Here is a 26,466-nt window from a genome sequence, read left to right as displayed (position 1 = left end):
GCCTTGAGAGCTTTAGAGAAAGTCCTGTGACAGCTTTTATGTTTCTCTTCCTCCCGGAGAGAGAAGCTGCTATTGTGTTCTGTTCAACAGGTCCTGACGTCCGGAGCTTCATAGTGGGGCCCCCTGGGCCCCCCGGGCCTCAGGGTCCTCCAGGAGATGGTCGGCTAAGGGAAGCTGATGGTTTCTACAGCCGGGGAAGCAGCAACTCGTATGGTTCTTCTGTCAGCCGGAGTACATCCTACAGCTCCTCACTGGGAGCAGGAGGAGCCAATGGAGGATCCTCCCTGGGCGGAGGAGCCTATGGAACAACCTTGGGAGATGGTGGCCCCTATGGTACAGATGTAGGCCCAGGTGGAGGCTATGGGGCAGCAGCAGGAGACGGGGGCACATATGGCACTGAAGGCAGAGTTTTTGGCGCAGGCTTCACTGGGGACCTGGATTACAACGAACTGGCTGTACGTGTGTCGGAGAGCTTGCAGCGTGAGTAAGAAGCCCTGTCCTCAGAACCTGAGTCCCCCTGGTGTCTCCCTTGACTTCCCAAGGCTCCAGATATCTGGAGATGTTAAGCCCTACAGCCTGTAAGACAGAAAAGGCATTTAACAGCCAGACTACTGGCAGCTCTCACCAACTCCCCAGACACAAAGAAGGTCCAGGGTCCCTTTAACTAGGAGTCATTTTTCATACTGAATCCCTAGCCATGCCTGAAAAGGAGACACTTAACCAGAGTATATTGGGATTATGGAAGAAATTCTGGATTTAACATCAGAGAACCAAAGTTTGATGCCCAACTCTGCAGCTTCCTTTAGTACCTATGTGACCTTAGCCAAGTCATGGATGGCCCTTTTTGGGCCTCAGGCGGCCCATCCACAAAATGAGGGGAGGGCTTTGGACGATTTCTGAGGTGTCTTCTAGTTTTAAATTCTGTGATCTCTAATTATCTGACTTTGGAAACAATGCCTAGGGCTCAGAGCTTCTTACTAAAACACGAGGCTCAGTTCAGTTCATGTCCTTAGGAAATGTAGGGAACCAGGTTTAACTTCTCCAAGCCTTGGGGTTTCCAAGGGCAAGTTAAGATGTTGGGAGGGAAGGGTTGTAAGATGAGTTTATTCCAGTCCTCAGGCCTTTCTCTGAGTACAAAAGGGTGTGAATTTCTTCTGAAGGACCCCCAGATATTCTTTCATTGGCCCAAGAATTTGTTTTGCAGGTCAGGGTCTGCTACAAGGTATGGCTTACACTGTACAAGGACCACCAGGCCAGCCTGGGCCCCAGGGCCCTCCTGGTATCAGCAAGGTATTTGCAACCTACAGCAACGTGACGGAGGACCTCATGGACTTCTTCCGAAGTAAGGGCTCCCCCAATACAGCCCAGGACTTCTCTGGGTGCAGATTCCCCACCCCCATGACTGCTAAGAAATCAGTAGTGCTCTCCTCTCGCTGTCCTCTGCAAAAGTCTCTTAAGTACTTAGTTCTGAAATCAAAAGGATTTGCAAACTTTTTCCCCCTAGCACTAATGCTTCATTGTTGCTCACTCAGGCCCAGTGTCTCTTCTGCAGAATGAAGTCAAAATAGACAAGAACATTGACTTGAGATAGGCTTGTTTTGCTTTATTCTTTAACCTCACAGAGGCCATGAAAACTAGTACCTGTACAATTTACTGGTTTTCTTTTCCACTTACCCCAACCAGGAGGGTTTCAGGGGCTAAGTAAACACAAGGGGTTTTTGAGGAAGGGATGCTTTAAATCCTCCTCACCCACCTATCTACTTCTATTTGGGCTAAAATCTGTTACAAAACCTACATTTAATGCTTTTACTAAAATCCTTCAATACAAACAAGGGGAGGGGAAACCATTATTGTACATATCTCTTAAGTATAGGATAGCAGAAGTAGAATCCATCCGAGCCTCACTCCTATATTCTTTTTGTAGCCTATGGGACAATTCCAGGACCCAAGGGAGACATAGGTTTTCCAGGACCCCAAGGTAAATATTAATATTGGGAATGACCACTCGCTCTGTGGAAAAAAAAAAAAAAAAGGCAAAACAGCTACCACTTCCAGTGGCTATCTTGGAAATTTGATAATCCTTTTTTAACAATTTTGAGAAAAAAGGATACTGCTAATCAAAGGTAAAGACTTCTTTACTTTAACTGCTCATGATTACTTCATGAAGACAACTCCAGTTAACTGTGAAATTACTCTTATGAGTTTATCCCTGCCTCAGTTACTTGCCCTTGGCTACTCCAGCACATGATAACTAGGATTCATTTATCCCTCCAGGTGAGAGGGGACCAGCTGGCAATCCTGGTAGACCTGGACCTCCAGGCCCCAGAGGACAAAAAGGAGACAAGGGAGACAAAGGTAAATTCTATATGGGAAAATGGGACTTTTGGCTGGTGAAAGGCAGCCAAAGCTTTTTTATCAAAATTTGTTATTCTTTCAAGATTTTACCCTGAACAAAATCTACTGTCAGAAACTTTCTAACTGGTACATTTGGCCTAATATTTAACAAATGCATCTTTCTGATTAAAAGAGAACTTTATTCAAATTTGAATTAAGAATGGGTTTGAAATTTCAACAGCAAGTTTCCAAAAGGTTCCCTGGCAAGGAAGTCTCTGCACAGGGAGCGTACAATTCCATGAATATTAAGTACCTTCTACATAAATGGTACTGTTTTAGGTACCATGAAAAACAGGATGAAGGGGATGTGTGTGCACTCAAATATGATGCATAGTAGGTGATGGACAAAGGAGAGATAGTAAGCTCTATAAGAAAATCTGAGGAGGGAGTTTTTTCAGCTGGGAGAATCAAGAAAAGTTTCATGTTCAAAAATTAAGGAGGTTGACCCAGTGGAGCAAAGAAAACCCCCTATTCTGGCAAAGGAATAGTATTTGCAACACAACAGCTATTCTTAGAAGGAGCTCAGAGAAGCAATGTGGTAATGGATACAAAACAGGCATCAGTTAGGAAGACCTGAGCTTAAGTCTTCCATGACACTTTTTGGCTGTGTGAGCCTAGGAAAGTCATTTAATGTTTCAAAATACTCAGGCAATTAAGATCTGAATTACCTTCTGGTACCCACCTGCGGTTCCTCACCTTACCTGGAACTCCCTAAAACAACGAAATCACAAATCATGTCCAAAAAAGTTTAACCATTTTTGTGCATTCAATAATGATGACAAATGTATAATGCTCCTAAGCTAATTTTCCCATATTTTTTTCTCTTCCTAACTTCCAGGTGAACAAGTCTATGTTGGCAGGAGGAGGAGGAGAAGCATTGCATGAGAACCATGAGGATATATACACACAGTATTAAAGCATGCTGAGCTCATGCCTGGAGCAAGGATGGGCTAAAAGTTTACTGGCTTCCTTTTAGGACATCTTAGTCAAAAAACCAAATAGTCTGGGTCAAGAAATCTAATAGTCTCATAATCTGAAATTGTCTCATTGATGCTGACTTTGGCTCTCATGTAACAGCACGTGAATACTTCCTCAGGCTGGATAAACCTTAAGTAACATTTCTGGGACTTATCTATCCTTAATACTACTGAGCTCACATTTCACAGCCACTTGGGAGTTTACAACAAACACTTCCCAGGTACCAATCAAGGGAAGTCACAGGCTCAAATTTTCCTATGACTTTCAGTCATGATTCTAGGGATTCTTTAACTTTTAAATGGTTTTAAATTGAGCTCAAAAGATGGGGAGCTTGCTTCCTTGAAGTAGTTCTTGGTGGTGGGTGGCTTCACTGCTTTGTCCCAGTTAACATATCCAAGGTATTTTTTTGGCTGTTCCCTGCCTGCATTTCTATTTGCTCTCCCTAGTCAAAGAGAAGAGAGCTGACTAAGGAAAACTGATCCATTTAAGTTACTGGGAAGAAGACTACAAAGTCACAAACTTCAATTCTCCTCTAGGAGGAGATACAGAGTTAAGCAGGGTTTCCAATTTTTATTATTTCTTTTGAATATGTCATGTTTTTACTTGAACAAGAAAAAGTAACATATATTTGAATATCACCAGGTACCAAATGTCTATCTTCATTTCTAATGGCCCATGTTAGGCCCATTAATAAACTACAAAGAGAGGTGGCCAAAAAGCTCATGTGGGGTAGGGACCAGAAGTACTAGACACTGGACAAATTGCTTCAGTTCTAAAATGCTTACTTCTGACTATGGGGGGATGTGTATGGGGTGGGAAGGAAGGGGAGGGCGAGTGTCGGGATCAGATGAACTTAAGCACTTTTAAGTTTTTTTAAACTTCTAAAACATATCTGTATGTGGTCAAGTTAAAGTTGTTTCAATTGTTAGTTTCCAATTAAAGTTTAATAACTGTATACAATCTATTTGCTGAATCTTATTAGTGAACAGGAAAAATGAAACAGATATTGTTCCATGTGTTGAGTGAGCCCAAATATGGTATTTAGGAATAACTTTTACTGTACCTTTCATACCATTACAATTAATCTATAATCTTTAAAACTAGACTTTTATCTATAATCACTTGGAACCTAGCTCCTACCTGAGCACACCACAAATGATCTGAAAGTTGTCAGGGAGCCTTAACAACTTGGGATTTAGCATGTACGTGAACATGAAAGCAAATAGATTCTTTTCAATTACTGTGTTAATTTACTACAGGACAAGTGGTGAGAAAGAAGTAGAGCAGGTTTAGTTCAAGAAAAATACACATCCATCAAACATTTCACTAAAATTAGAAGTCAAAATGGACACTCAGATCTATGCACACCCACACACACACCTCTACCAAGATGCTGAGCTGATTCTTCCCTTACACATCACCAGGTTAAGCATAGATAGACATTATCTTTCTCTGATGAGCTAGATGGTTTATATACTATATGGTCTGCCTGTGTGTCTCTGGGATTAATTCAAGAATCTCCTGTAAAATATCATTATTAAGATCCATTAAATAAAAACTAGTCCTTGCAGTTATGTAACCATAAGACAATTCAGTGTACCACATAGCTAGCTAATCTACCTTCTTAAATCATGTTACTTTGACCAAGATACAAGTTGGATACTATACAAATTAGTGTTACACAAAAAAAGGCTCTAAGAACATACAAAAACTTCTAATGACTTGGGTTTTACTGTGAAAGAAAGCTTTATTCCTAGATATGATACTCTTCTGCTTTTTAAAATATCACAAAATTTTCTGTTCTTTACCAAAAAACTGAGTCAATTTCCTTTTCTAACATGATTGTTACCAAGTGCTTCAACTAAGGACCTGACAATTTCTGCCTTGTTTTATCAGGCTGCTAACATTTTTCCTACCTACTTAATTTGCTATAACAGAATATCCCAAAGTATTGTGCTATTAAGCACCAAGAGTTCAGTTTAAAGTTTGTGTAAGACAGAAGTTCAGACCTGCAAAAGCCCTCACTTGTAGTTGATGTTCAGTAAATGATTGAGTTTGAAAGAATCCTAGATTTAGAAATTTGGAAATCATCCAATTCAATCTCTTCATTTTATAATGAGGAAACAGATCCCTAAGAGATTATTTAGAAATAATTTTAATTGCACCTTCCACAGCATTACAATTAATTCATGATCTTTAAAACTACACTTCTATCTGGGCATACCACAAATAATCTGAAAGAACCAGAATTGACACCTCAATCATGAACCCAAATCTAGCACTCCCTCTTGTATTGAGCATTAAAATGTGAACCAAATTATATTCACTAAGCTGAAGTTTTATTCCCATCAAAAAGTCACTGGTAATAAAATATAGGTAGAGTTCCTAAATTCTGGAATAGAGTAATACCTCCAGTAACAGTTGAAAACTGTCACATTATTCTTAGAGTCAGAAATAAACTCGGTTAGCCCCATAGTCCAAACTATACCTGAAAAAGACTCTCCTAAACATGTAGTAACACAGTCTTTACTTGAAGGTTTCAAGCAAACTCTTTCCACCCTTGGAGAAATCCATTATACTTTTGATATAGCTTTGTTATAAAGTTTTTCTTTACTTAAGCCTCAATTTGCCTTTCTGAAATTTTAAACCTTTATTCCCATTTCTGCCCTTTGGGGCCAAGCAGAACAAGTCAATCCTCTTCCATAAGACAACCCTTCAAATACATGAAGACAGCTATCATGTCCTTTCTCTACCCAAGTCTTTTTCTCTACAAGCAAAATATTCCGAAAGTCCCTTTAACTGATCTTCAAAACTAAAGATAGTGTTAGTTATTCAAAGTAATGTATTTTTTACCCATAAACAATCATGATGTACATATGATTACTTTGACAAAAGTGGGTTTAATCATCCTATGTTTAAAACGTGGGAAATCCCCTTCTTTGCAAAGGTGGGAGACTATAGGGGTAAGAAAATTACATATACTATTTAAACTGGGTAGAAGTATAGGTTAGTTTTATTGAACTGCTTTTTTTCTTCTTATCCGTTAATAGGATGAAGGAGGAGAGAGATATATATTGGGAAATGAAAGTGATACAAATAACAAAAGATTATCAATAAAATATTCTTAAATAAAACAGATCTCTTGATCCTGATAATGGAAACTAAATACTTTTTAAACATAAAAACTCCAATACAGATATGACTTTTTTTTTCTCCTTTTAAAGTTCCCTATCTTTTTAGAAGTCCTTTGAATTACACAACACAGCAGAAAAGAACATTGGACTAGAAGGTTCAAGTGCCAGCTTTGCCATTTATTCATTCTGTGACTTCTTCCAAGTGGCACAGCAGAGTTCTTGGCACACAATAAATGTTTATTGACTACTGACTTCAATTCTACAGGCCACAAGTTAAAAGGATAGGCTAGACTATCTCTAAGATATATCTCTAAGATATATCTCTAAGATCCTTTGGTCCTAGCTGTAATAACCTGCAAATCTGTGACACTGATATCCTAACTTACCAAGAAAGGCTACACAGCATGTGTGTGTGCGTGTGTGTGTGTGTGTGTGTGTGTGTGTGTGAGAGAGAGAGAGAGAGAGAGAGAGAGAATATATGCACATGCTTATGCATACATACATATAACACACAGGGAAGGCTTAATGTTAGCCACAAAAGCCCAGAGGCATGATGTACAGGAAAACCAATGGGCAGAGGAGAAATGGTCAGTGGACCATAAGTTCATCAATAGTTGCAAAAAAGAACAAGGAGCCAGTCAGAAACAGGACAATCCATTCAAAAAGATTCTTAACAAAACACTGCTGCCCCCAAATAGTTTAAGAAATGACTTTATTTTAGTGTGTCAATCCCACAACTGCAAAGACATTTTGCTCTCCAGTAGACAAGAGGCACAAACTGAAACAAGAGTTCTTTCTGAAAAACTTATGGAGCCATTGACATTGCAAGTTAGAAAAGCATCACCTACAGCAGCAGCCTACATTGAAAGTGACAGAATATTCTGCCTCAAGCTCAGGAGCAGAACTTTAAAGCTAGAGCAAAACCACTGCAACCATGGCAACAAGACAGGTGTTAGATTGTTGGGCCTTCATCAAAAAGGTTTTTCATAAGATATTCCATTTCCTGTAAAATACCTTTTACCTGAAAAGAGCTGATTTTCACCCTTAGAACTAGAACTTCCCCTCTCAGTTCTAGATTTTCCTTTAAGCATATCCTTGTCTACCTAATAATTTGACTGTATTTGGCTCTTTCAGAAGAACCTTCTCTATTAAGCACTGTATGGTCTGGGAGAGAGCTATTAGCTAAAGTGGGTTTGGGAGATTATAAAAGGCAGTTCTAAAACTTGCTGATGCTTATAAAATTGGAGACCCTACAATGAAACGGGCCTAGTATGCCTGAGCGTTTTTGTGCTTGAGGAAAACACTACTTCTTAGAGGTAGCTGTGGTTCTTGTTTTTGTTTAATTAAAATTCAGCTTAACCTGTCACAGGTTACAGGGAGATCATCATATCAGCTGAATGGAAGCAAGCTGAATTTTCTGTTTACCCAACTTGTGGCCTCCCCAGGACCCACAGAAAAGGGTAAGAAAAAGCTTATTCACAAATTCACATGAGCATAATTTAATTTAGCAATTTGTATCCCAACTATGGATCAAAAAGACTAGGAAACAGAAATCTGTCACAACTAACTTTCTGAGTTATACCTGTCTTGAGAACATTAGGAGTGTGTATCTATAACACACAGGAAAAAAACTGAAGGATGTTTCAGACGTATACATTACCACTTTCTTTAATGGGTTTCACTGCATGTTCTGCCACAGCATCATAGGAAACAAGCCAAGAATGGTTATCACTACACATTGAGGCTTCAAAGAGCTCCTTTCTCCACCGAAAAGAAAAATGCCTTTTATTTGAATGAAAAAAATGAACCTTCATGGCTGAAGCCTAACAATGCATAAGCAGATAAGTGTTCAACTTTAATCTTATAGAACAAAACATTTTTAAAAGGACCTTTATCAGTATTCATTTTGAAATTAACTTTTGATTCCAATATGTAATTCTCCATTCTTTCCCTACCCTTTTGGAAAATGGTCATTCTTTAAGGCAGAGTTCATTCTAGAATACTGAATCTAGCTGAAAGGGAGATGCAAAACAAGGGCATTACAATCAGGATAGTGCTTTCTAACAATCAAACTTACCTAAGGTGTCAACCAACCACCATAACCTTGGCCTGATCTCCTTTTTCACCAATATGAACATACAATTTCAAGGGAGTAAAAGGTTACCAAACATTAGGAGGAACGTAGTTATGCTCCCAACATACTTAGCACATGGACTATCAATTAAAGAATGAGAACACCAATGTCCTCTGCTGGAAAAGAGTAAATACAAAAGGCCAGTGAACTGCTATTTTCCAAGGAAAAAGTGGCATGTGTACATACCTATTTTCCTCCTCTACCCCTTACCATTCCCAATTCAAATAAATCATTGAATCCATTGGGCATTATGATACTGTAATATTTTTATCATAATAATATAAACCATTTCCATTTTCTTAATGCATATTACTTTTATAAAGATGTAGCTTATAAAGGTCTTTTGGAACATTTTTCATCCCAGCATTTAAGAATAAGCTATTTAAAAGAGTTCTGCATACAATAACACATTTGAGTGAAAATGGTGTGTGAATTTACAACCAGTACATGATATATTTTTATATATAGATATATATATGTATATATATACTTAAAAAAAAAACTTGGCCAGAAATTAAGGCTAACTATAAAGTAGTCCAAGTAAATTATGCTTATCAAAAACATTAATTACAAAATTAAAATTTAACATGCATTTTTCAATCATTTAAACAACTGACAGAGTAAGCTTCAGCATCCAAGGTTTTTCAATTAAGTTCAAGAGAATGAAATTGTTATTTACATTTCTTTTCCTCAACTCAATAGTGTTTAAAGGAAATTACACTCTTAGGAGTTCTACCAGCCTCCTATTTAATACAAACCAGAAAGATAGAAAATAGATCTTTTAAAATTGGGTACCAAGATAGTGGGTTTCAAATAACAGAAAGCAAGTTATCACTTGTCTTTCACATACCATAGTACAGTTTAGAATACTGTCATGATATGACTCATACTTGAAATTCTAACCCTCAAAAAAAATGACTCTGAATAATTCTTTAATAGCTATGCTTATCACAAACTACATGATAGAAGTCTGACTTTACCCACTGCAAAGCAAAGTAAATAATTTAATACATCTATCAACTTAAGGCAAAATAAAATTGTAACATGTAAGCAACCAAATTTCAAAACACAAAAAAATGCAAATCTAAAAAAAATTGGTCTAAATATTTAACTTAAATCTTTTTGAATATTCTGAAAGTCTTCAAATATTTTTAGATCATTTTTGTTCACTATGTTTATAAATATAATTCAGGGTCTCTGAGTCTCTAAGAAAGTTTTAAATGAAGACTGGTAAGATAGGGGGAGAAGTCATTTTAATTAGCCCAAATATATTAAAGAACATGGGTTGTCCCCATTATACTAAACTGTGACTACTAAATCTACACTCATTTCAGTTTGTAGAACTTCCAAATTTATAAGAATAATGAATTCTTGGTAGGGTTTTTTCACCTTTATGTATTTTAGTGCAAAATATTTTCTAGTGAGAATTTCTGACAAATTAGGAGTAGCAGCAAGACTTTTTAAATGCTAACTTTAATGCTATGGGTATTTTTCTCTCTCTTCCCCAACCAGAAAAGAAAATCTTGTTTTAGAAGTGAACAAATTTACATATTTCAGGCACTATATTAATGAAAGCACCTTCACTTATTAGACTGAATACCTGTAATAATAGTCATTTCAGACAAATTGCCAAAAATTTTTCTCTTTCAAAAGGGTTTGTGTTACTTAACTTAAACATAAAAACATATTAAATTCTTTTACTAAACAAACATACTGAGTATTTTATGTGTCCTTTTTTTTTATGAAAGCTGATTCACCACAAGAAATTCCAAATTCTATGTAGGAGAGTCTCAACTGTGGAATTCAGTCATCATTGAGAGTTAAGTTCAGTTAAAAAGATATCAATTAACAATGTTTTGTGTTACAGCTTTTCTGCAACTTCAAACACTATTTCTCTAACACTTTTATGAGTAATTTAATATGGAAAGAATAAAGATGTTTTTTAGTTAAAAAAAAACACCTTAAGAAATAACTAAGACACCACATTGCACCACAGAGCAATCAGTGTCTGCCCTAGATACCTTCTCTACCTCTGCCATTACACTCTGAGTAAAGCAAACCAAAACAGCCCACTTAAACAGTGATGCAGACGATTGTCTTCATGAACTCTCTGGTATAAGTTGTAGATTTTAGTGTGGCAAAAGATGAAGAGAAGCAAATTAAAAAAACAAAGACCAACCCAATCACACTTTCTGGAGTTATGATCCAGTGGAGTGCAGGCTAGGAATTGGATAGAATTTGGAGATGCGACTCTGGGTTGAAGGGTTAAGGCATTCAGACTCCCCAGTCATTTTAAAGAACACTTCTTGTTCTTGAAGTTTCCTTGCAAACTCTTCTTCTAGTGTCTGAGGGTGGGGCAGGGTGGGAATGGGGGGAGGATGAGAGGACAAGGAGTGGGGTAGAGAGAAGGAAAAAAAAAAGTTGTCATCTAATGTGATTTTTTAAAAGAATTTGCTCTAAATAATAATGAAAATTGTCTCAGCCCCAGAACATTTCTAGTACCATTCCTCCAAGTTCTTGAGCTGTCTGCTGCTATCCACCACTGCCTCAGGTGGAGGATAAAAGAAATATCTGTTACTCTGGAATCTCCAGAGAATATAGAGTATTATTGCTTTCTTGCTTTGAATTAGGAACCCAGAATAACAGCAAGCAACTATTTACTCACATTGGGAAGTTAAGTCTGACCACTGTCCCTACTCCTGAATTGGCTCTGGGGAGTATGGAAATGGCTAACAAGCATCCTTCAACAACAGCCAAGTTTTCCCTACACACCTAACTCTGATCCACCTAATTTTATGTAACATCATAACCCCAAAGTAATAACAAATCTGATCTTCACAGAACACCACTTTCCAACTGCAAAATTATAAATACATTTAATTTAAGGCTGTTCTAATTAAATAATAATGGAAGACTCAATGTCTTTGGAGTCTTCACATATTTCACTTTCAGGCTAAGGGAATACATATGGAAAATTTTAGTGTAACAAATTATTAAATTTTTATGAAAGTACATTTGACTAAAGACTAAATAAATACATACCAAAATATGCGAGCTAAACTGAGTTGTGTTTTAAAAAGAGCAATGTGATAAGTTCTTGGAAAAATAAAGCAAAGTTGGGGGGCAGCCAGGTGGCAATGTGAATAGAGCACCTGGAGTCAGGAGGACCTGAGTTCAAATGTGGCCTGTCACTTAACACTTACTAGCTGTATGATCTTGGAAAAGTCACTTCACTTAAAGCAAAGTAAACAAAAAATTTCATGAGCCACTTTTTGAGACCCTTATTTTCTGTAATCAAACTGCTACCAATTTGACTTCAACATACGTTGTACTAAATTGTACAGATTTGGGATAATGCCTTTTAATCTCTTTTTTTTCAAGTTACCTTTTTCCTGGGTCTCAGTTTTTCTCTCCACTCCTTTAGTTCTTGGCCATGCTCCTCATCTAACTCTTTTAGTTTCTGAGTCTCATGTTCAACCAACAAATGGCATTTTTCATTCTGAAAAGACAGGGGAAAATATATAGGTATAAGTAACACTAATTCATCTCAGTAAACTTTTTCTAGGAACAAAGTTATTTCTTTAAAAAGATAAATTTAGTAATCACCAAAAATATAATGAGATAAACATATAAAGTAACAAGTAAAGTTAACATACAACCCTTAACATTTAGTAAAGTGGGGAAAAAAACGATTAACAAACAAGTAGGAAAAAATGCTTTTGTTCATTATCCCTTTCCCAATCTAGCTGAAGTTTTTCTACTTTTGGCTTTCCTTCCCTTTTCCCTCTTAAAAAAATGGAACTGTAATCAACTAATCACACTTTTAATTACTTCATATAGGTTTTCCCAAATACTTTCTATGCCTGTTATTTATCATTTTTATAGTTCAATAATATTCTCTCATGTTAATATGCCAGAATTTATTCAGTCATACTCTAGTTACTGTCCAATAGGTTGTTTCCGTTTTTTGCAACTTCATAAAGAGAACTTATGAATATTTTTTTACCAATAGGTAAAATCCACAATTGTGTTTTCAAAAATTGACTACTGATTTAAGTTTGGACATCATACACTGATGTTAAAATTTTCTTTTAAAATGTTAATCAAGATTCAGAAAATGAAACCTGGCCTAAATTAAAGTTTTTCTGGCTTAAATGCCAAATCTGTTATTTAATATATTATAGAAATAACAAAGAATGAGTAAATTCTACTTTTTGCTTTTTTTTTCTATTAGGAAACTTACAAACCTAGAAATTTAGAATGCAGTTTTGTGAATGCTTTACCACCAATACAAGACACCAAAATCAGTAATCATTGTAAACCAATTCAACTCAACAAATGTTTATTGGATGCCTACACAACAGGCATAACACATTGCTAGAACTATAAATCTCACGCAATGTGGTATGACGGCTGCATGCTCAAGGTCAGAATCAAAGGGAATCTTCTTTAAAGTGCTCCTTAGGAGTTCAAGAAACTATATCCCTAAGAATATTTCTGATCATCCTATTCAAGAATACAGGAATAGGGCTGCTAGGTAGCGCAGTGAGTAAAGCATCGGCCCCAGAGTCAGGAGGACCCGAGTTCAGTTCCAGCCTCAGACACTTAACAACCACACACACACACACAAAAAAAAAACTAGCCATGTAACCTTGGGCAAGTTACTTGACCTCAATCGCCTTCCAAAAGGCCAAAAAAAAAAAAAGAATACTAGAATAAATGAATTCCTATTAAAATGACATAGAGAAATTTGTATTTAAAAGTTTAATAATTAGGGGTGGCCAGGTGGCTCAGTGAGTAAGAGCACCAGCTCCAGTGTCGGGATGACCTGGGGTTCAAATCTGGGCTAAGATACTTAGCACCACATCCAGAAATAACTGGCCATGTAACCTTGAGCAAGTTACTTAACCCCTACTGCTTTAAAAAAAAAATGCAATAATGGTTCTGGTTGCTTCAATTCTGAATATATGTTGTGTCTTCTCTGAGATACAACATATTAAAAATACAATGCTACTGAAAAGAGAAGTCAGACAATTAAGGCTTATTTTAAAATTTTAAGAATTTTTTATTATTATTTTACTGTTAGGCAATATGATGCTGAAAGATGATCTGTATAAATGAGTAGTTAAATATCATGAGCTCCTTTTGTTCTGGAGCTTGTACAGCTAACCTGTAGTTGATGTAGTTCTCGGACATTAGCTTCACACTGCAACTGAAGGTCCCGCATCTGATTTTCATGCTTTTGATGCTGAGCCATCCGTTCATTTTTCTGTCTCTTTTCTTCTTGAGCAGCAAACTAACAGACAAATAAGCCAAGGGGCAAAATAGGGGATGATAAGCATCTCAATTTATTGAGTCACTATTTAAGGATTTTAACTTAATAAATTAAGTTGAAAATTTTAAGTTGCAATAAACTAAAGGTAATTATTATAGTAATTTATTTTCAGACTTACAAAATCTATTTTGTCAATATGGTTAAGTGTTAGAAATTTTTCAACTATAAAGCAGGATTCAGACAGGAAATTACTCTCCACAGCTTATTCCTACACATCAAGGCTTTGGGGATCTTCTGATTATATGTCCCACATCCTCCTAACTGCTATGGGGCCTGGGTAGGTATATGGATTAGAAATACAATAATATGTTCTTTCAGTAGTATCAATTTAAATTTAAGGAACTTAGTACAGCTTTATCACTACTCCACAGGTTAAGTGTAGTTCTAATTTAATTCCTGGACTTACACTTGAAATCAATCTAGTTCAAGGTGTGGGATGAGGGGTCAGGGGCATCCTTCTTTGAATAGTACCAGTCTCAAGAAGTTTATTATGGCCTTACATCTATCCTGATTTTGATTGTGTATCTCATTAGGCTAACAAAAGCATTAAATGTGTATCAATAATACTATCATTTGCCTTTCAAAACTAATTTAATTTGAAGCAAGTAATTTAGTTCCTTGCCTGTTTAATTTTGTCACGGTCCTGGTCTGGAGTGCCTGTTGAATTGATTCTCAAACTCTTCTTAAACATGGCCATCCGAGTCTTGGCTTCACTACGCTGGATCTTAGGTAGTCTTGCTCTTTCTTGAGTCTGTCTGTTTTTTAACTCTTCAATGAGCCGTTGATTATATCGCTGCATTTGTTCAGTTTCCTGTAAAAGTTTTAAATATAATCTACCGATACAGAAATAATACAATATAGCTACTTTAATTTTAGGCACTTAACTATTCACATAGTATCCTTCAGAAGCTACATCCTTAAACTTGTATACATAAAAATAATATGCCTATAATCCTATTAACATGTTAAAATTTAAATTAGATATTTTTTGTATTTCCACTGAATAGCTCTTAGAATTATATAGTCAGAATTACATTTGTGCCCATTTAATTTGCCTTTATCTCACAAATGTTACAGTTTAATGAATTATACCAAATGCTATGAGATTTCTCTCCTTTTTCAATCCATCTTGCAATTTACCAATGATTAATTTTCCCAAAAAAACCATAAACATGTCACTCTTCTGTTCATAATCTTCAATGGTTCTTTGTCACCTACAGGATGAAGTTCAAAATTTATTCACCTAGCATTCAAGATACTCCACAATATGGTCTGAGGCCATCTTTACATATAGCCTCATCTCTCACTGCTCCTCTATACACTATATTACTCAAAAGGTAATCTATTTGCCATTCTGCACACATTTAATGATTCATGCTGTCTCTACATCTTCAGCTTCCTGTCTTCTCTGTCATCTAGAATGCCCTCCTCACCAGAAGTGTACCTATCAAAATCCTAACCATTCTTAAAGATACTGATATAAGCACTAATTTGTCCATGAATCCTCTTCTCATTCATTCCCAGAAGGGACCCTTCCTTCAAGGCAGCTACAAAGTACAGTGGATAGAGCACTGATCCTAGAGTCAGAAAGACTTGAGTTCATATCTGATCTCAGGCACATACTATGTGAACCTTGGCAAGCTACTTTAACCTCTGTTTGCCTCAGTTTCCTCAACTATAAAACAGGATTAATAACAGCACCTACTAAATGAGATAATATTTGTAAAATATTTAGCACAGTGCCTGGCACATAGCAGGTGTTAAATAAATATTTATTCCCTTCCCTTCTCCCCTTCTAATCTATTCACTCTATAGCACTTTGTGAAACTCATAAGTGTACAGTGCCTAGTGTGCTGTAGGTTAGAGATAAAAATCAAAAGACAGAAGTGTCTTTGCACAGTAGGTGGTGCAGTGAATAGAGCACCAGCCCTGCAGTCAGGAGGACCTGAGTTCAAATCCAGCCTCAGACACCTGACACACATACTAGCTGTGTGACCTTGGGCAAATCACTTAACCCCAACTGCCTTGCCTTCGGGTCTTTGCCCTCAAGCACTTAACAATCTGGAGAAGAGGAAGGCAGAAAATGAATGGAGGTAAATAATTACAAAGTACATACAAAGTAAATTCAAAATAATTTCATTAGAGAAATTAGCAACTAAAGGGGCAGGAGAACAGGATAGTCCTCAAAGATAAAGTAGCCCTTAAGTTGAGCCTTGAATAACATTCTAGCAGTTGTGTTGAAGATGGATAAGAAAGGAAAGAAACTAGAGACAAATGAGAAGGCTGCTGCAATAGTCCTGCTGAGAGGTAAGGACTATGAGAGGACTGAGAAAGAAACAGATATGAGATGTTATGCAAGTAGAACCAAAAGCACTTGACAACTGTTTGGATGGAGAGGATGACAGAGGGGCTGCAAACTTCAAGGAATAGAAGGCCTTTCAACAGAAATTGTGAAGCTGAGGGCAAGGGGAATAAATATAATAATTACTGCCTTGGACATCAGTTTAAGTTTCCCTTTGGACATCCAGTTGAAAATGTTTAATGTGTGATGTAGGCCTAGAGCTCAAGGGAAAGACTAGAGATGGATACACAAATCTGGGAGTCATCTGCATAGACATCAAAACTGAATATGGATAATAATCCAGGAAAATTGGATTGACAAGTGACAAGGATTAACAAATGACAAGTTCCATGAGAGAGCAGTGTCATGAAAATCATTGGAGAAAAGACGAGTCAAATGTTTCAAACACTGTAGAGAAGCCAAGAAGGATGAGAAAATACCATCATATTTAGTAAGAGATCACTGGTTGGGGTGGCTAAGTGGCACAGTGAGTAACGCACTGGCCCTGGAGTCAGGAGGACCTGAGTTCGGTTCCGGCCTCAGACACTTAACACCCACACAAAAAAACTAGCCATGTAACCTTGGGCAAGTTACTTAACCCCAATTGCCCTCCAAAAGGTTAAAAAAAAAAAAAAGAGATCACTGTAACCTTCCACAAATCAGTTATAGTAATAAAGTCAGACAGCAAGGGTTGAGAAATGAGTGGGAGAAGTGAAAGCAATAAGTATATATCACTTTAAAAAAAAAGTTTGGCTACAAAGGGGAGAGGAAATAAAGGATAACAGTTGGGTAGCTTCAAGTGAAGGCTTTTTTTAAAGATGGGGAAGCCCTGGGCATGTTTGTAAGGTAGCAAGGTCCCAGAGAAAAAGCTAATCGCAATGAGATAGAGGGGGGAAGGATGAAGGGGACTTTTATAAAACAAAGTCCAAAAATAGAGGAACTGGTCTTTACAAGGAAAAGGACCACTTCTTTGTCAAAATAAGGAGGAAAAGATAACAGAAGATATCAAAGGGGTTGGAGATGTAAAACAGGGGAATGGTATTGTGTTTTATGTCTTCTGTAGTAAGGCTATATGCTCCAGAGGACTGAAACTGCATACCAGCATGTAATAATGTCTAATTTAAATTCTATTCCTAAATTGTACTTTTAAGGGAAGAACCATATTCATTTCTTAACCCACCTTGTCCCACTCACGCTGTGAAAATAGATGGTTTAATAAAATAATTTTTAAAAATAGATGGTTTCCATAATATATTTTTTAAAAGTGGATTTGACTCAGAGAATTTTTATCTGCTTTTAGATTTAATGCATTAATTTTTTTTAAATACCCATGCAGGGAAACTCCCCATATGAATACGAAATCTACATTTTAATCTAATATCAAAAAATTTGCCTAGTTAACTAAAAGTTCTCCATGTAATAGATGCTTAAGAAACATGAAAATTCAGAGTTTTCTTCCAAGAAATCTTGAATCTTTTGAAGAAAATGAAAACAAAACTAAAATTTTCTTTCATTTACTTTCCATGCTTTTCTTTTAACTCAACCACTCAAAAATGTAATTTTTTACCCCCACCAAACTGAAATGTCTTCAAAGACAAAGTCTTTTCTTCCCTACTTTTGCCAATCTGTATATTAATCATCAAAAATTGGGCACAAAATAATCTAGCTTACTACCACATAGTTAATATACTTTAAGTAAAAGTAATTATAAATGGATGTTTATTTGGTCTTTTTGTTTTTAAAATTAATAATAATAAAAATAAACTAATTTTTAAAATTATCTTTCTAGTGAAATCTAAGTACAAGTCTTCATTTTTACTACTTTGAACAACATAGGGTCTAAGAAGTCATTACAATGAGGCAAAATAAAGATTATATTTATAAAAGCAACTATACATTTCAATTAGCTGCCATTATTATGATTTGAAGACACATAGTTTTACAACCCTGATAATGATATAGTTAACTACTCCACAATTCTTCAAAGAAATGTGTTAGGATAAAAGATAGTAAGAACAAAAAGGCAACCTAAAATGGCCTTTAAAAAACCTAAGCTGGTATACAAGAAATGATTAATATGAAGAATTCAGAGAATTTGTATGAAGTATGAAGCAGAATCAGAAATTACAATAACAACCCAAATGGAAAGAAAAAATTAAATCAGATGTTGTGCAATTATGATAATGAAGCTTGATCCCAAAAAAAGAAATTAAAAAAGTGTACCTCCCTCCCTTCTTTGAAGAAACTGGGGACCATGAGTATGAACATTGGTCAGATTCAGTTGATATTCTATTTGGCTTTGCTGACTTTTTTCCCCCCCACTCTTTGTTACAAGGGATGGATGAATGGGCATACAAGAAGGAAAGTTGATAGCTGGAAATTAAGGTGATGCAAAAACAAAAAACAAAAACCAAAATCCACACCCTAAACTGAATTTAACTCTGGCCTTAGATACTTACTAGCTATGTGACCCTGGATAGTTTGCTTAATTGTAAAATAGGGTTATAATAATAGCACCTATCTAATCTCTCAGGCTTACTGTAAGGATCAAATGAGATATCTGTAAAGCACTTAGCACAGTGGCTGACACAACGAAGGTGCTTCATAATGCTTGTTCCCTTCCCTTTGCCGTTGGTTATATATAAACATTCAAAAATCCTAAAAATAGGGGTGTCTAGGTGGCACAGTAAATAGAGTACCAGCCCTCGAGTCAGAAGCACCCAAGTTCAAATCTGGCGTCAGACACTTAACACAAAAACTAGCTGTATGACCTTGGGCAAGTCACTTAACCCTAATTGCCAAAAAAAAAAAAAACCCTTAAAAATACCATAACGCGAAAAGAAAGGGAAAAACAATATTTTCATTAACCTTTTCATGGCGTTTAAGTAATTGATGCCTTTGCATGAAGTACTGATCCTTGAGTTGTTGTTTAAGCAGCTGATGCTTTTCTTGTAAGTGTCGTTCCTCAAGTTCCCAAATAGCAGCTTCACGAGCTGTAAGAGGAAAATAATTTTCAGAAATGTGCTTTTATTTTTTTCTAACATATTTCTAGTTTTGATAGTAACCTAAAATATGTATTCTACTTCCAGTAGTTTTGTGTATTTATATTTTAAAGTACACATGAAAAATTACACAAATGGTACAGATAATAGCAATTTATTACTTCTTTCCATCCCGTTCTAATTTTCTATGAATAGTTAACTAATGCCCTCCCCAAAATTCCATCTAGGTAAATTAATGAGGAAGAAGTAAATAGCTAAATGTTTAGAGGAAATAAGCATTTCAATTCCATCCCATTATACAGTAATGAAGTATATCCAATGGTATAAGATATTAAAGGAACCCAAAACCACTAATGAGTGTTTCTGGGTGGCCTAGCTAATAAAAGATACTTTAAAGGACCTAATTTTTCATCTTAGTTTTCAATTTGCATAAAAATTCTAAGACTAACAAAGTTTCTAAAAAGATAAAAAAAGATTCTTTTATTCTTTTTTTCCTCTTTATCCTTTCTTTTCCCTGAAAAGAACAACATTGATCTATCTACCCAAAAATTATTTTCAATATTGTTATAGCTACTACTTTTACATATAAAAGCTGCATATTTCTACATACCTCTCATGAGCTGCTGTTTGTTATTCAGGCATTCTCGCTCAATGTTAGCTAACTCTGCCTTCTGCTGCTGGATAATCTTCTTCAATGATCCATCTAATTCCTGTTGTTGCTTCTGAACAAATTCTTGTTCCTATCAGATACATGCAAAAATCTATTAACAAGTACTTTGTGAGTATACTAGTACATCTGTATATACTAATGCTTACAAGAGGTTCAGGTCATTATCATACAAACCACCAAAAACAATATGCTCAACATTTTTTAAATGTGCTAATTATCCAATTTTTGGATAATCAGAAAGAAAATTAAAAATATTATAATGGATATATCATTCTAAACTCAAAACTAAGAACACGGTACACACCAGAAATATATAATCACAATAATAATTACATAGAGCGTACTATTATACTAACATCTTACTTCTAGAAATGATCCAAATTACACTACAGAAAATAAGAAAAAAAAATAGGTAATGCCTCTTAGAAAGTTGGTTTATACATCTAATATTTTAGAAAGTCAAATTTTAAAAGATTTTTTCCCTAAGAAAGCAATAGTGAGCAGGAAATTAATTATATTAAAAGATTAGCCTTTTATTGGTGATGCCATGTAGATATATGCCAAGAATGATGATTTGAGGCCCACCACATCATTCCTGAAGAATTAGGGATGAAGAATAAGATTAAAGGTTATTTGCCCTCAACCACCAACTGAAAAGTACTATAGTTTCACAACATTACTCTAAGGTTTTGCTCTTAGAAAGATTTCAAATGACTTGGTCTCTTCAAGAAGACTACGCTAAATTACAATATCATGTAGGTTTGGGAACCTGTCAGATTGACTAACAAATGATTATGCTAGAGCATGTTCAAAAAGGGGGGGGGGGCAAATTCAAATAGTTGTACTAAGTCAGTCAAGCCTCCATCTCTTCCTTAGAAACCAGACCACTTCTGATCTATCCCCCAAGAGATAGGTCCAAATCCTTCTACACACAAACACACACACACACACACACACACACACACACACACATACACACACCCCTATCCATTCACATGAAAATAGATATGAACCCCTAGATCAGACATGTCCCTTGGATCAAGGATGGTTTGAGTCTGACATGATCTAGAATCTAGATTCACTGAGTATCACCCAAAATCAGATCAGCCTACAGTGAGGGAGTAAAAGTTCACTGAGGAAATCTGTCATGCCATGGGGATTCCAAGAGAGAGAATTAATTCCCTGTGACTGATTTAATGTTACTTTGTTAAGAGTTTTTTTTTATGCCTTATGATTGATAAACCCAGCTTTCAGGGCAAAGAACTCACTCTGTAATAGAAACCGTTGGGAAAACTTGAAAGGAGATTGGTAAAAACTGGATAGGGGACCAACATTTCACACTGTATACCCAAATGAGCTCAAAATAAGTGCATGATTTAAACAAAAAAAGAGATATCATAAGCAAATTAGGGGAGCAGAGAAAAAAATTAACCATCAGATCTGTGGACAGGGGAAGAGTTTCTGACCAAACAAGAAATAGGTTTACAAGAGATAAACTGGATTAATTTTGAGTGGACAAAATTAAAAAGTTTTTGCACAAACACAGCTTATTCAGCGAAGATTAAAAGAAAAGTATTAAAAACTTAGGAGTGGGGGGGGAATCTTTGCAGCAAGTTTTCTGATAAAGGCCTCAGTTCTAAACTATAGGGAGAATTAAGTCAATTTTACAAGAAAAAGAGCCATTTCACAATTGACAAACTGCCAAAGGATATGAATAGGCAATTTTCAAAGGAAGAAAAACTATCAATAGCCATATAAAAAATGCTCTAAATCACTATTGATCATAAAAATATAAATTAAAACAACTGAGATACTACCTCACATTCATAAGATTAGCCAAGATGACAAAAATGGAAAATGGAAAATGCCATCAGGGATATAGGAAAACAGGTACTCTAACATACTGTTGGTGAAGCTATGAACTACTAATCATTCTGGAAAACAATTTGTAACTATGACCAAAAAGCTATTAAAATGTGCATATCCTATGGTCTAGCAGTACCACAACCAAAGAAATCAAAGAAAGAGAAAAAGGACATATATGCACAAAAATACGTATGGTAGCACTCTTTGTATGGGCAAAGAACTGAAAACTGAGTGGGTACCCATCAATTGAGGAATGACTGAAGAAGTTACAATATGTGAAGGTGATGAAATAATATTTTGCTACGAGAAGTTATGAAGTGAATTTTTTTTAACTTTATGAAGTTTGTTTTTTGTTTTTCAGATAAACCTGGGAAGACCTGTATGAACTGATGCAAAGTAAAGTGAGAATAACAAGGAGAACAATCTAAGCAGTTAGAGCAATACTGCAAAGATAATCAACTGTAAAAGACTTACTCTGATCAACATAATGGCCTAGACAATTCCAAAGTACTCATCATGAAACATGCTATTCACCTTCAGATAGAAAATTAATAAGACTCAGAGTGCAAAATGAAGCATACTTTTTTCTTTTTTAAGGGGAAGAGGGGGAGAAAGGGTGAACATGGCTAAAGCGGAAATTTGTTTTCCATGACTATACATATTTATAATGAGTTCTGTTTTTCTTTCTTTCTCAAAAGACTGGGGAAGTGGAAAGGAGGAGGGAAAAATTTGGAACTGAAAAAAAAAACGAATAAAAAAGTCTGTTTTTTAAGATAAATAATTTTTAAAATATTTAACTTTTTAAAAATGCCTTAAAATTACCTATAATTTTTAAATAGGTAAAAGCAGTAGATAAGTTCTTTTTATCTAGATGACCCCAATTGTATAATTTGGCATAAACATAAAATACCATATTTATAATCATATCAGCAAAAAGAAAAGGCTTTTTGTGAATTGACTCCATAAATTACAATTTCTTATGTGTCTAAAATCAGTCTTTCACAATCACAAAACAGGACAATTTTGAGAAGCCTACAAATTACCTAGAATAATTCTTCAAGATACCATCAGCCTTGGTACTTAAACTCATCACTACTTTTTTGTTTCTCTGACTGGAGAGCAGGGCCATGAACTCCAAAACCTCCATTTAAGGATAAAGTTCAGCCTATACATCTCATTTCTCACCTGGCTACACTACTCTGAGAGTTCTCTGATTTCACTACACCCTTGTATTGGGTAGCTTCCCTTCCCTTCACCCCCACTTTTCAGCTTCCTTTTGTGTTTTCTTCCCCCCTTTAAACTGTAAGTTCCTTGAAGCTCTTTTTTCATATCTGTATCCTCAGTGCTTAGTACACTGCCTGGCACACAGCAGGTACTTAATAAATGTTTGCATGCTAACTAAATAAACCATTTTAGCTTTTAAAAATTAGGAGAAAATTCAAGTGATCAATTACTTATAGTCAAGAAAATAAGCTGTCTCTCTATTCATCCATTCATATTTATATCTCCACGCAGACATGTTTAGTAGTCAGTTTAAAGGGAGTCCTCTATTACCATGTCAAAGGGATCACTTTTTGGTCTTTTGTTCAACAGTTCTGTCAATGATTTGGACAAACACATAGAAGGCAAATTTATCAAAATTATCAATGACATAAAACTAGGAAAAGTGCTAGCTAATATAATGAATGGCAAAAAATACTAGAATCAAGGGCCAAAATCAACAGAGATAAAAGCAAAGCTCCAAATTTAAGTTTAAAAATGGACTATATAATAATATGATGTGAAAGACAGGGCTCAAAAGCAATTTATGTGAAAATAAATCTTAGGTATCTTACCTGAAAACAAACAATGTAAGCCTAAAAGTGTATTAAAGCTACTTAAAAATAACTTTTAATGTATCCAATCTCAGGCTTCATTAATTATTATATAATGTCTAAATCAAAGGAGAGGATAGTTCCTTTTTATTCTCTATTAGTCAGACCACAGCTAGTGTATCATTATGCTCAATTCTAAGCACATTTTAAAAGGAAAATTGATAAACTAGAGTGTCCAGGGAAGGTAGCCAAAATAGTAAAGGATCTAGAAATGATGCTACCTGGAGAAAAACTGAGGTAAATGAAGATTTCAGATGAGAGAAGTAAAATAATGTAACTTCTATAAAAGAAAGTTTTCTAACTATACAAGAGATTTCCAATAATACAGCAGGCAGCATTTCAAAGTGGGCTTTTGGCACTGAAAAGTATCCCAAGAAAAGCTAGTAAGAATGTAGGAAAGGGGGTTATTGAACTGGGACACTGTAATGGCAAGCACAGAAGTAGTTCATATCTTGTTTCAGCTATTGAATTAACACCTCGTCTCAGTTCAAGTTTCTTTTGACCCTTGTATAAAGTCTGTTAAGAAACAAAATGTGTGAACCCCACAACTTGTGAACACCAGAACTCATGCAACAAGAAGGGGAGGAGCCATATCATATATAAGGAAGAACACAAGCTGCAGAGACAGAATTTCCTGGGGTAAGCATCGTGGAGGCAGGGCAGCTGCTGCTGGACTAAACACTGAACTCAGAATTGAGAAGAACTGAGAAGAGGGCTCTTGTGGTGGCAATCAAGAAGGAGAAAACTTGTGGCATCCTGGCACTCTATAATTGTCTGCTCTGTGTTGATGTTTGTTTGTGATTCTTTGTACAGAATCCCTGGGAACTTACTGAAAGCCCTGAAAGAGGATTTTCTGGTTGTACGTTTACAGAAGTAGTGGAGGAGGTCCTGGGACTTTTACTGATGATTTGTGCTGACCTCTTGAACCTTGTTTGTGGATCTGTGTTGATTTCCATGTTGACGATTTGTGTTGAGTTCTCAGACCTTGTTGGTGGGTCTCAGTTGATTTTACAGGTAGATAGTGAATTGATGATGGTGCCAGCAATGTCTATGAATATTATTGTGGCTCTGTCAAGCTTTGTCTTCCCAGAAACAAGAACTTTGAAGCACTTGAGGTAGACTGGACAACTGTGAACTTCAATATGGTAGTGGAACTGGACAAACTGGACAAGGAGCTGGACAAGGAACTGGGAGCTGCCCGCCTTTGAACCCAGGTGACAGTTGGAGCTGGGACCACAGAAGAGGAACCATGGAAGCTTTGAGCCAGTCTCATGTCAAGCTGAAAGAAGACTTTACTTGGATACTGTGTACTAAGAAGATCATGATTTACTGTGACCTAGGGGTGAAGAACTTTGACTTTTGTACTTTGTGATTGAATTAAAGATTCTGTGATTGACTAAATGAATGTACTTTGTTTAAAACTATGTGACCACTCTGGTGAAAATTTTAGTGATAAGTTGCTGAGTTGTAACATGATGAATGCTGTACCTTGATTTTCTGTGATAAATTGTAACACTGTGAATGATGTATTTTGATTTTCTATGAATGTTTTGCTCTGATCTGTTATTGAATAGAGCTCACTATACTATGTAATCAGAACCTTGAAAGCTGTTCACAGCAGCAGTCCTCTGGAAAGCTGCTTGCAGTGGCTTTATAGAGACAAGAGAGATAGATGTGACTGACTATGATTAACATGTATCCTACCCTTAAAAGAAACTCAAATTTCTTTTTTTTTTTAACTTTGGTTAAAAAATTCTTTGAAAAATCCATTTAAAAAGTCAACTAGTAATAATAATGCTATGGTAAATACACTGTAGCTTTTCTCTCACTAACAACAAAATCAGAGTATATTATAAAAGATTTTATACATGTAACTCTTAACAACAATTTCAAACTTTACTTTAAGTTAGGAATACAGACTGGGGCGGCTAGATGATGCAGTGAATACAGCACCAGCCCTGGAGTCAAGAGGACCTGAGTTCAAATCCGACCTCAGACACTTAACACAAAAACTAGCTGTGTGACCTTGGGCAAGTCACTTAACCCCAATTGCCCTCCAAAAAGCAAAAAACAAAACAATAATCTCAGTACAAAAGATCTATCCCACCCTTACAAAGATATTTTTACATCAAAAGAAAAGTCATAGAGATGAAAAATACAACTTGGTAATCAAAAATATTGGCAAAAAAAGGAACACTGTATAATAGGTATTTTACCTATTTCAGATATTTTGTGATTTTACTGAAGTACAAGGTTAAAATACATGGTCATGATCAGAAAAGTGACAGGAAGTCAAAATTTTCCTCTCCCTTAAAAATACCCATACTTTGCTTATTCTTTTGAAAAATTCTAAATAACAGTCCTATAACTGAAAAATAATTTAAAAATAAGCCTTGGTTTCTGAAAAATCAAACTGCCTTCTTTTCACTTCTGTTATAAAACATCAAACATCAAAAACAAATACTTTGGGGTCAAATTAGTAGGTAATTTTTCTCTGGAGGCTATGAGAAAAAAAACAGCTTAGATGATATTGCATAATAAATTTATGTATGTCATATGGATAAGTTATAATTTGGACTACTACATGACTGAACAAACAGGAAGTGGAGAAAAATGAATTAAAGGTGCCATTTCATAATGGCTTTTCTGACCACACCCATACTTTTAAAATCTACAACACAAAATGCCACTTCACACAAAGAAAAAATAGCCACAGCACCCAATAGCTCACATGTGCA

At 35.8% G+C, this 26,466-nt stretch overlaps 2 protein-coding genes across 6 annotated transcripts in view; one reads left to right on the top strand and one right to left on the bottom strand.

Moving 5' to 3' along the window:
- Nucleotides 1–4,332, top strand: part of COL17A1 (collagen type XVII alpha 1 chain) — a 64,337-nt gene extending 60,005 nt beyond the window's left edge. For both annotated transcript variants that reach the window (XM_069098885.1, XM_069098884.1), the window contains exons 53-57: nucleotides 91–480; nucleotides 1,205–1,342; nucleotides 1,925–1,978; nucleotides 2,275–2,355; nucleotides 3,233–4,332. In XM_069098885.1, coding sequence (XP_068954986.1) covers nucleotides 91–480; nucleotides 1,205–1,342; nucleotides 1,925–1,978; nucleotides 2,275–2,355; nucleotides 3,233–3,279 — 710 coding nt within the window. In that variant the 3' untranslated portion in view covers nucleotides 3,280–4,332. The remainder of the gene's footprint in view (nucleotides 1–90; nucleotides 481–1,204; nucleotides 1,343–1,924; nucleotides 1,979–2,274; nucleotides 2,356–3,232) is intronic.
- Nucleotides 4,333–7,201: 2,869 nt separating this feature from the next.
- Nucleotides 7,202–26,466, bottom strand: part of SLK (STE20 like kinase) — a 115,777-nt gene continuing 96,512 nt past the window's right edge. For all 4 annotated transcript variants that reach the window (XM_069098889.1, XM_069098886.1, XM_069098887.1 and 1 more), the window contains 6 exons: nucleotides 19,929–20,058; nucleotides 19,185–19,309; nucleotides 14,598–14,786; nucleotides 13,811–13,936; nucleotides 12,026–12,139; nucleotides 7,202–10,985 (listed from right to left, as the gene is read on the bottom strand). In XM_069098889.1, coding sequence (XP_068954990.1) covers nucleotides 10,839–10,985; nucleotides 12,026–12,139; nucleotides 13,811–13,936; nucleotides 14,598–14,786; nucleotides 19,185–19,309; nucleotides 19,929–20,058 — 831 coding nt within the window. In that variant the 3' untranslated portion in view covers nucleotides 7,202–10,838. The remainder of the gene's footprint in view (nucleotides 10,986–12,025; nucleotides 12,140–13,810; nucleotides 13,937–14,597; nucleotides 14,787–19,184; nucleotides 19,310–19,928; nucleotides 20,059–26,466) is intronic.

This window comes from Petaurus breviceps, unplaced genomic scaffold, assembly GCF_028583685.1.
Source record: "Petaurus breviceps papuanus isolate PSGF00001 unplaced genomic scaffold, PetGlider_PUasm1.0 37, whole genome shotgun sequence".
Lineage (NCBI taxonomy): Eukaryota > Metazoa > Chordata > Mammalia > Diprotodontia > Petauridae > Petaurus > Petaurus breviceps.
Note: the sequence above shows the minus strand (reverse complement) of the source record. Positions and strands in the feature narration are given on the sequence as shown.